Source organism: Chelon labrosus, assembly GCF_963514085.1.
Source record: "Chelon labrosus genome assembly, chromosome: 12".
Lineage (NCBI taxonomy): Eukaryota > Metazoa > Chordata > Actinopteri > Mugiliformes > Mugilidae > Chelon > Chelon labrosus.
The window spans coordinates 28,833,043-28,843,816 of NC_140345.1; the positions used below are offsets into that span (position 1 = coordinate 28,833,043).

The following is a 10,774-nucleotide window of genomic DNA, read 5'->3' on the forward strand; positions in this document are numbered from 1 at the left end:
GTTTCGATCTGTCCTGGTAAAAAGGTAGGTGAGCTGTAAGAAAAAGCTGGGTTTAGTCTTAGACATATGGTGAGGAGCTCGCACATTTGGAGGGAGCTCGCAGAACCGCTGCTCCGTCACATCAAAAGGGGCCATCTGAGGTGGTTCGGGCATCTTGTTCAGATGACCCCTAGGCGTCTCTCTTTTTTCAGATTCAGATTCATCTCCTTGGTTTTACTGACGTTCAGTTCCAGCTGTGAGCTGTCGCACCACTCTATGAAATCCTGAAGAGCTGGTCCATGGTGATGCGAGGGGCCCAACAGCAGAGACAGGAGAACTGTGTCGTTGGCGTACTTGACCAGGTGGCAGTTGGGCTGTATGGATCTGCAGTCATCGGTATATAGGATGAAGAGCAGGGGTGATGGCACACAGCCCTGGGGGGAGCGAGTCGAGGAAAAACGGAAGTTTGAGAAGAAGTTGTTGACCAGTACTCTCTGGGACCTGTTAGTGAGAAAGTCCAGGATCCAAAGAATTAACTGGTCGTCTAGGTGGAAGTGGGAGGAAAGTTTTGTGGCCAGGATGTGGGGCTGCAGGGTGTTGAATGCCGAGGAGAAATCAGCAAACATTTGTCTGGCTGAAGAGTCTGGGTGCTCCAGGTGTTTGTGGATACTGTCCATGATGAATGTCTTTTTCTTGCGCAATATGCGAACTGGAATACGTCAATCAGAGGGTCTGTTGCTCTGATGATGTGGTGTTTTATGATCCTCTCCATGGCTTTCATCACAAGGGATGTGAGAGCTACTGGCTGAAGGTCATTCAGAGCCTTTGTTTTACTTTTTGGGGGGCTAGGGATGACAGTGGAAGGTTTCCAAAGATGGGGGACGGTTCTACTGTCTATGGAGTGTTCTAAAACTAAACCAGGTAGATTTCGATGAACGTTCTGCTCTAAGTGGGTGTTAGCAACCTTTAGCAGTGGTTAGTATTGCAGTATGAAGGTTGTGGCTAATCCAAAGAATCAATCAACTACTGAGACAATGGTTGGTAGGGTCATTAATTTGCTGCAGCCCTAAATAAAATGTGACCCTGTCATGTCCCCTCATGAGGTCATAGAATGTAACATGTCTCAAATTTCAGCCTACAGTCTGAAGCAGGACACTTTGAATGCAGTGTGTCTGGTCTGCGCTGGGTCTGTGAGGAGAAGGCCAGCTTTAAGTACCAGTTCTGGTCTTGGGAGGGACACATGGAGAGGATGGAACGTATACATTACATGCCTGCAGGTCCTTTAATGGACATTACAGTCATGACTGGGAAGTTAAATGAAGTCCACCTGCCGCACTGGATTTGCATCGGTAAGAGGACATGAAGGAAGTAAGTCAGATGTGTGAAGTACATTTCTGATGCAGATGTTCTCGCTGTGTCTTTGTCCATTTTGTTCAGACGACAACCCAGATATACTGAACCAGTTTGCAGTGCTTCACGTAAATGACTGTGGAGACGATGTGGAAGACGCGTCCGAGGTCACGGCATCACACGTTAAGTTAAAGGAACCGATTTTTTCCCCGAGGGCGGTCCTGCTGAGAGCTGGCTTACCTGTGAAAATCAACTGTAACGTGTTGATATATCAGACCAACACAGCTTTCCTCACTCTGCATGTTTATCTGATCCCACGGGACGACGGCCTGAAACAGGTTATCACATGTCTAATTATGAAACATTAAACTACTTGTAACACTTACAATAGAATATTCCTATTAAATAATACACAATAGATATGAAGAATAAGAATAATAATTTGCTAGGCCACTATATGTAATTTTGGGCTAAGGTTCGACTCAGAAGGTGGTGGTAGAACACATTGTCAAAGCTGACAATGTTGTATCCCATTTCCACGGTTCTTCTCGACTCCGAGCTTTTTCTGGAAAAACTACAAGACCCAGTAATGAAGCGGACTATGAAACATGGCGGACCAATGTGGATTTGTTTCTTACTGATCCTTCTATATCTGACTTGGATAGATCTCGGAAGATTTTTGAAAGCTTGCTGCCACCCGCTGCAGAGTATTGTCCCAACAGCCTCGACAAAACTGTTTCAGTAGATGACGATTGCATTCAGTGGGAGAGACACCACCTCGTTTCATGGCTGTGTTCAAGACAACTTGAAGACGATGTAAATACTCAGAGGGGTTTTCTCCAGAATTTTGACAAGTGCTCAAAAACTTTGCAAAGCACTCATCCCCATCTGCTACTGTACCATATGCTGAATCCAAGAGCTCAAGATATACATACGGTAAGGCTCGAGGGCCCAAGTGTTTGACAATATCTGCAGCGGGTGGCAGCAAGCTTTCAAAAATCTTCCGAGATCTATCCAAGTCAGATATAGAAGGATCAGTAAGAAACAAATCCACATTGGTCCGCCATGTTTCATAGTCCGCTTCATTACTGGGTCTTGTAGTTTTTCCAGAAAAAGCTCGGAGTCGAGAAGAACCGTGGAAATGGGATACAACATTGTCAGCTTTGACAATGTGTTCTACCACCACCTTCTGAACTTCTGGTGGATTAAGCATATCACTTGATAGGATGGAATGACTGGGATGACGCTTTGCTGTTGTTGGAGGGGCAATATAGGAAGCAAATGTATTAGTTAGGCTTGATGGAGTCGTTTCAAGTGGTGTTGGATTGATATTATCAAAAGATTCTTTGGAAGGACATTTCACTTTAGTTTCTTTAGTAGTGGGTGATGCTTGTTCACCACTGTTCAATTCCGGCTTCACCTCAAATTCAAGAGAAGAGGGGGTAATCTTTGCCAACTCCTCCTGTAGCAAAAGTTCAAATGGCTTAGCACTTAATTTTGCAATTGCTTGCAATGATTCCAGGAAAGTCTGGGTGGCGTTACTACAAGCAAGGGGACTGTATATACTAGCCAAAGAACAAATTGTGTAGGTGACATTTGGTGCAGTAGGACTTGTGTAGGTTAAAGGAAGCATAGGGGAAAGATTCTGCATTGCTGTGCCATGGGTAAATTCTATAATACCACGTCTTGGGTATTCAGGAGTGTCAACATAGAAAACACGGTGCACAGAACCAAATGTTGCAAGATAAGTTTCAATTTCCTTATCTATGTCGGTATTAGTCAGTCCGACTATTACAACTGAATCTGGAATTTTTATGGACTCTTGCATTACTATTTCCATGATTTCACAGGTTTTCACTCAACAAACCCAAAAATATATGTTCATTAATCTTCAAACACAGCTCCTGGCTAGCTCGCCAAGTTTTATGTAACACTTACAATAGAATATTCCTATTAAATAATACACAATAGATATGAAGAATAAGAATAATAATTTGCTAGGCTACTATATGTAATTTTGGGCTAAGGTTCGACTTATGGAGCTGTGTGAAGATCAATGAAGCACATGACACAGTACTGATGTTACCGGTATGGTATTGAATATTCTTAGAACAAAAAATACTTGAAATGCATCAAGAAAAACAATGAGCAAAATTATAAAGCCAAAACAATAACACAAAAATCTCACAGTTGCAATGCAATAGGTTATATTCAGTCCTACTAGTAGCGGTTTCAGTAAAAGTTCATTAAATGCACCTCTAAGTCTCAAATTCAAACCTTTCAATCACTTAAATCAAAAGCAGTATGAATTGACAGTTCTTTGTTCATGAGGTGAACAGTGAATGCAGTGTAGGATGTGATGTTCCTACCACACCATTGAGAAAGGCATGAAGCAGGTAGGCTTGAGGCCTGCCAATAGGTGGGGTGGGTGAATGGGTGAATCCTCGAACCCTTCAGAAGTTGTCCAGTTCTTTCAAAGGGGTAGCTCGCCATCAATCTCAAATCTCTCCATCCATAAAAGCCTAACCAGTGTTCAGCCAAAAGTCACTATCCAGAAATCCAAGGCAGCAGTAGAAATGGTTGGGTAATGGAATGGTGGAGGCCAATCCAAGGAGAAGTCCTGTTTCCAAATTCCTTCTGGTTTACGATACAGATTCTGATGTGGAGTGATATGGTGCGATCGAGTGGCTGCTGTGTGTCTGAATGAAGCTGAGTTCACTTCAAACAAAGGAAAGGGTGAATACCAGGTGGAAAGGACTGCAGGTGATTAGCAAGACTGCAGGTGATTGGCTCAGGTGACAATGAGGAAGTCCAGTGCTTTGAAGGTTTCTGATTGGCTGTTTCCTGTTGTGCTTCAGGTTGTGATTTGCGTTGGCCAACAATAAACTATGGCAGAGTGACTTAAGTTACCAGTGCTACATACTGTTACTGCTGCTTCCTGGAGCCTTGTAGCATCTTTTATTGTGTTTTATTAGGGGTCCATGCAAACGAAGTTGCAGGAACCCTATTGATTTTGTTTAGATTTTTATTCTAATAATGATTTCTCTTTTTCTGCGTATGCATAGCTAAAGTGTCTGCCCAGGACAAACTGCAATGGCGAAAGGCATCAAACCTGGTAACTTGGTAGAAGTCCTAGCATGTCACTTTGCCAAGGTGTCAATACACATGCCTACAGCTAGGTGGCGCTATAATAAGACAATTTACGTTTTGTCTCATATCTCGAGAACCGTGTGCCTTAGAAACAAAATTCTTTCTCCCTCTGAATCCTTATATAGCACTGGTTCTAATGGACTAGGCCATAACTAACTTCATGAAATTTGGCATACACAATCTGTAACATATTGTGTAGATGCCTATCAAGTTGTGTGACATTACGTCAACAGGGGGCGCTACAGGTGACACGGAAACATTTTATGTGACTTTATATGACTTTAAGGCCTATAACTTTTGAAGTGTTCACCCAATCCTTATGAAACTTAGCAACCATCGTTATGTTTGCATACAATCATGGAAAGTTTCGTGAAATTGTGGATGTAGGGGGCACTACACCGACTACATGTTTATATCTCACAAACCACCACAGTCAACTGCTTGAAATTTGACAGTAATAATCTGTGGATGACTCTTTACAAGTCCACAAAATTTGGGGCAATATGGTCTATAGGGGGCGGTAATGGTGACTTATGCCTCTGCGTCCCACTCGGAGATGACTTCGCCACGGCATGGATCCCTTTATGAGCACTTACGATCATCTATTTGTGTTTTATTTTCTACAGGCAATCACCCAGGATAAATTATCACGTGGATGCAAAGAAATTGAAAAGTCAAAACCAGAGAAATCTCTGAAAATTAGAAATCGTTTCCTCCTGACAGCAGATGTGGACGGTGCAGAAATCTATCCAAAAGTACGGGTTGAACGACTTTCCTCTGATTTGAAATGTCTCCATCACAGATCACAATGATAAGCTCTGACTCGATGAATTAATTAACCTGCAGCTTGTGGTTTATCTTTAGGGGGGCTTAAAGCTCAGACATGAAACCAGCCCAAACTTCTTTGAGGTGTTCATTGAGAATCCAAACAGAGACTTCCATCTCGAGCTCACACAGAGAAATGAGCTCCAGCCAGTTTGGACGTGTCCCGTACGAAAAGGTTGGTTTAACATGAAACAGGACAGAACATGTCTACTCTGCCTCAGTACTTGAAGTACTTTAGGTCAGTGTGTTTCCAACGATAGATGGTGGTCTGTGGTGAGTAGCAGAACACAAAACGAAGCTCTCCACCAACATCATAGTAGCTCATTGATTGGTAGCTGCTCCGTTTCATAGCAGCTCATTGATTGGTCGCTGCTCCGTCTCTAAACTGGATCTGTGCTGACCACCATCTACTGCAGGAAACACTGACTGTGGATATTACCTCATACTATCCTCTCCAGAGAACCTCTAGGATCCTTTCAGACCAGCTCCATGTTCATCTTCTCTTCCTTGCTGCTTGTTTTTCAGGTGAATACCGAAGCACTGACCCTCCACAAGGTGAGACATGTCTCATGTCGTCTAGACATCTCTTTTCAGGAGAACTCTCCCAGAACCCTGGATGTGATCCGGTCATGTGTCCCATGTGTCTGCTCTTTCAGTCAGGTAGCACTAGACGTCCAGGTCTATGAATTACAGCTGCACCAAGAGTCAGCTGGCCTCTAAACATTAGCCCAATATTAGCTCAACATTAGCTTAACATTAGCTTAACATTAGCTTAATTTATTTATCTGCAGACCAGACCAAAGCAGCACAAAGGAGGAAACACATTCTCTGGTGACGGCCATGGCTTCTTCTTTCTTTCCCTACTTCTTTTTTCTTTCTCTAGTTTCCTTTACCTGTTCTTTCTTTACATGCTTCTCTGCTTCCTTCTTTCCCTCTCTACTTCCTTCTTTCCTTCTCTACCGCCTTCTTCTTTCCCATATTCCTTTCTCCTCCATTTCCTCCAGTCCTGCTGAAAATTTTCTTTCCTTCTCTACTTCTTCTTTCTTTCTCTACTTCCTTCTTCTTCTTTCTCTACTTCCTCTTTCCTTACAAAGTTACAGTGACGTCATGATACTGTCTCATATTCATGACGTCACTGTAACTTTGTCCTGAATCTTGTGTCTTTAGCAGTAAATACAGATGAATCCTTTGTTTTTGTATTTCTTCCATGAACCGGTGTCACCCGTTACTAACATGACCTGATCTTTGTTTCAGCTTCAGGGGCCTCAGCCGGAGCAGCTGGTGGAAAGATGACGGCAGAAGGTAGGTGTCCAGGAAGAGGTCAAGGGTCATGAAGGAAACTGTGGCAGCTGCTGATTAAACTTCTCTGTTGTAGTGTTATGTTGTGTTGGAACTGTATTGTTGAAGCTGTGTAGTTGTGTTGTGTTGTAGTTATATTGATACTTCTCAACTTCCTCCTTTCCTTCTCTACTTCCTTCTTTTTGGGGGTCCATGCAACGAATTAGCAGGATCCCTATTGATTTTGTTGTGATTTTTCTTCTTCTTCTTCTTCTTCGCCTTTGGTTTTTTCTTTTTCCCTAAAAGTTTCTGCTCAGAACAAACTGCAAATGCCGAAGGGATTAAAGTTGGTAACTTAGTAGAAGTCCTAGCATGTCACTTTGCCAAGGTGTCAATACACATGTCCGCAGCTAGGTGGCGCTATAATAAGACAATTTACGTTTTGCCTCATATCTCGAGAACCGCGTGCCCTAGAAACAAACCGTGTGCCCTCAAAGCAAAATCAATTCCTCCTAGCCCGTTCATCCAATTCTCACCATACTTGGTGTGTATCATTTATGGACAAAGATAACGATAAGTTCTCAAAAGAACTTTAGCAGGGTTATTGATTTCAAAGTTAATGGCTAATTCATTTTTACGGCGTGGCGCAGTATAACTCTAAAGCTAATATTTTGTGTGGTATATACCCAAACTTAATCAAACTTCATATTACTGATAATAATATGATTCTGTACAAGCACCCCTACTTTTGTGACCCTTGGTCTCTAGGGGGTGCTACAAAAGCAACATTTCAATATCTCCAACACTGCTATAGCTAACTACATGACATTTAGCACACAATCTGTAAAGTATCGTGTAGACGCCCATCAAGTTGCGTGACATTATGTCTACAGGGGGCACTACATGTGACACGGACACATTGCATATGACTTTAAGGCCTATAACATTTGGAAATATTCACCCAATCCTGATGAAACTTAGCAGCCGTCATTGTAATATGCTTGCATACAATTATGCCAAGTTTCGTGACATTCGGGCCGTAGGGGGTGCTACAACAACTACATGTTTATATCTCACAAACCACCACAGTAAACTGCTTGAAATTTGACAATAATAATCTGTGGATGACTCCTTACAAGTCCACCAAGTTTCATGCAATACGGTTTATAGGGGGCGCTACCGCTGACATGTAAATATTTGAGTCCTATCTCCTACTCAGTTGGCAGACCCAGCTTTCCCCTAGTCATACCTGACCTGTCTGGTCTTTTCCCACCTGCTTTAGCCTATGACTCCCTCTAGTGACAGACTGAGGCAATGGCATCTGTAGAAAACTGCATACCAGTCCATAAAATTTCGTTGCTTCCGACCCGTCTGACTCTCATTCACTTGTCAGTCAAAGGATTCCTCCGCAGACACTTTGCCTCATTTCAGGCTGTGTCCGACCCGCTTATGCCTCTGTGTCATGCTCGGGGATGACTTCGCCACGGCATGGACCCCTTTATGATTCCTTTCTTCTCTGCTTCCTTCTCCCTTCTCTACTTCTTTTTTTCCTTCCCTGCTTCCGATCTGATCTGATCTGATCTGATCTGATCTGCAGGCGGTCCGGTCGATCCCTTCCTTTTTATTTTGTCATCACTTCCATCTGAAACTATCCTTTAAAACCAAAATGAGAAGAGAATCCAAGGAATGAATTGTCTGTTTTTATGACTGGATGGATTTCAGTCGTTTCATGTTACGTTGCTGTTTTCTATAGTTTTTCTGAAAATAACGTGAACGAGAGATCACGACAGCTTCAACATCACGTCAGCTTCATGTCCAGTCACCATAAGGATCATCTCTGCTCCTTTTTCCAGGCAAGCACTTTGTGGATCAACACCAACTGGAGCTGATCAGAAGAGTGAGCAACATCGAACCCATTCTGGATGAGCTCTTTGTCAAAAAAGTCATTCAACAAGAAGCATATGTTAAAATCAGAGTTATGTCGACCTGTCAGGACAAGATGAGGGCGCTCTACCTCGGTCCGCTCAGAGCCAGCGTGGTCTGCAAAGATATCTTCTATAAAATCCTTCAGAAACATGAGAAATATCTCATCACTGACCTCAACAAGGGCCAATGAACGTACATTATCACATGTGATGAGATTTAAAACCTGATGCATCAAATGTTTCTCTGCTATTTTTATCATGTGAAAAAAACAATGAATGAATGAATGTTTTCACCAGACGTTTTTATCCAGCACACGTCAGACAAATCAGGAGTCTGTTTTTAACCTCATCTTTTTTAAATAAAAAATTGAATGAATTTTTCTCCTCAACGTTTGCATGTTCTTCATCCCAGTAACGAGGCCACGGTATGTCGCCCTTCTTCGGACGTTTGGGGGAAGGAACGCTGCAGTGCTCAGATGGGTTTCTATTGGTAAATGTCTGAAGAACTCCTGAAGTAGGTCCTGAAAGTAGAGAAAGAGAACCCAGTCAAACACATGGAACAGAAATATTAGACTGCTGTATTTGTTTATTCAGGAAAGTGAGTCAATATTACATATCAGAGAAGTGCTCCTCTAGTCCATGTGTTCAGAAGTGTTTCCATCAGTGTAATGAGGCTCAGGTGTGGTTCAGTTCCTGGTTTAGCTGAAATAAATCAGTTTTAAAACTTTTCTTATTTAAACAATAGTTAAAACAGTAAAACACTACAAAAACGTATTATTATTATTATATTATTATTATGCAACTTCATGATTAACAACAAATTAGCAAATATTTCCCTGCACAAAAAAAAAACATACAAACAAAAAAAAAAAAAAATAGAAAGTCCATGAAGGCGGCCATTTTGGAAACAGCTGCCAAAAGCTACTGACTGCAGAGCCTGGATAAATCCACCAGGGGACAGATGTCGAGTCTCAAATAGTTTCCAACAGGTTTTTCTGGTAGCTTGAGTATTGTTTGTGTGGGTGGAGCAGAGGTCTCAGAAACTCATGTAACAAATATGATACGCTTTACATTTTATTCTTATTTCAACAAAGACAGTTATAACAGTAATTCATTTCAGAAAATCCATGTGTTAATCTCACTAATGATTCAGACAGTAAAAGTCATTTTGGAAATGGCTGCCAAAAACTGCTCATCTCAAACCCACAGTGACGCTGAAAAGTTTTTGCATAAACGTGAAATAAACAAGTCCTGAAAGTAGACAAACTGAAATATTTTAGGTTTCCAGCTCCTGCTGTGACGTCCTTGTGCAGCAACAACAGCAACTAAACGTTTCTGGTTCACAGTGGTCAACTAATTATTCAGCTAATGTACTGATTACACTGCCTGGCTAAAGAAAAAGTCTCCACCTGGATTTAACTAATCAAACAGGTAGGAGCCTCCTATTGGATAATTACTGCATGGGTGATTATCTTTCAGCTGACAACAAGTTATTTAAGCCCAACTGATGCAATGAGTAGCTTCTCATTTCTTCAACAACCATGTCTAAAGACACATCCTGTGGTCGTGGAGAAGATGTTAGTCTGTTTGAGAAGGGTCAAATCATTGGCATGCATCAAGCAGAGAAAACATCTAAGGAGATTGTAGAAACTACTAAAACTGGGTTAAGAACTGTCCAAGGCATTATTAAAAACTGGAAGGATAGTGGAGAAGCATCAGGGTAAGAAGAGAGGCAGATGAAGTGATGCACCCATCATGCCTAGTGTCTACTGTACAAGCCTGTGGGGGCAGTGCTATGATCTGGGGTTGCTGCAGTTGCTCAGGTCTAGGTTCAGCAACATTATGTGTCCAAAGAATGAGGTCAGCTGACTACCTGAATATACTGAATGACCAGGTTATTCTATCAATGGATCATATTCCAAGATGACAATGTCAGGATTCATGGGGCTCAGATTGTGAAAGAGTGGTTCAGGGAGCATGAGATATCATGTTCACACATGGATTGGCCACCACAGAGTCCAGACCTGAACCCCACTGAGAATCTTTGGGATGTGCTGGAGAAGGCTTTGTGCAGTGGTTTGTGCAATACAAGATCTTGGTGAAAAATGAAACACTGGATGGAAATAAATCTGGAGACACTGGAGAAGCTTATGGAAACAATGAGACAGAGAATGTGCTGGAATCAAAGATAAAGGAGGTCCAACCAGATATTAGAGTGTGGGACCTTTTTTTTTTTTTTTGCCAGGCAATGTCTGATTGTTTTAGTA

At 42.1% G+C, this 10,774-nt stretch overlaps 1 protein-coding gene across 1 annotated transcript; it reads left to right on the forward strand.

The window, feature by feature from the left end:
- Positions 1-1,544: 1,544 nt before the first annotated feature.
- LOC311496566 (NACHT, LRR and PYD domains-containing protein 1a allele 5-like) lies at positions 1,545-8,698 on the forward strand (the record flags this gene model as incomplete). The annotated part of the gene is made up of 6 exons (XM_084556453.1): positions 1,545-1,667; positions 5,106-5,234; positions 5,344-5,479; positions 5,830-5,859; positions 6,559-6,606; positions 8,436-8,698. Coding segments are annotated over 6 exons (729 nt in total), but the record flags the coding sequence as incomplete, so codon positions are not given.
- Between the last annotated feature and the right edge of the window lie 2,076 nt (positions 8,699-10,774).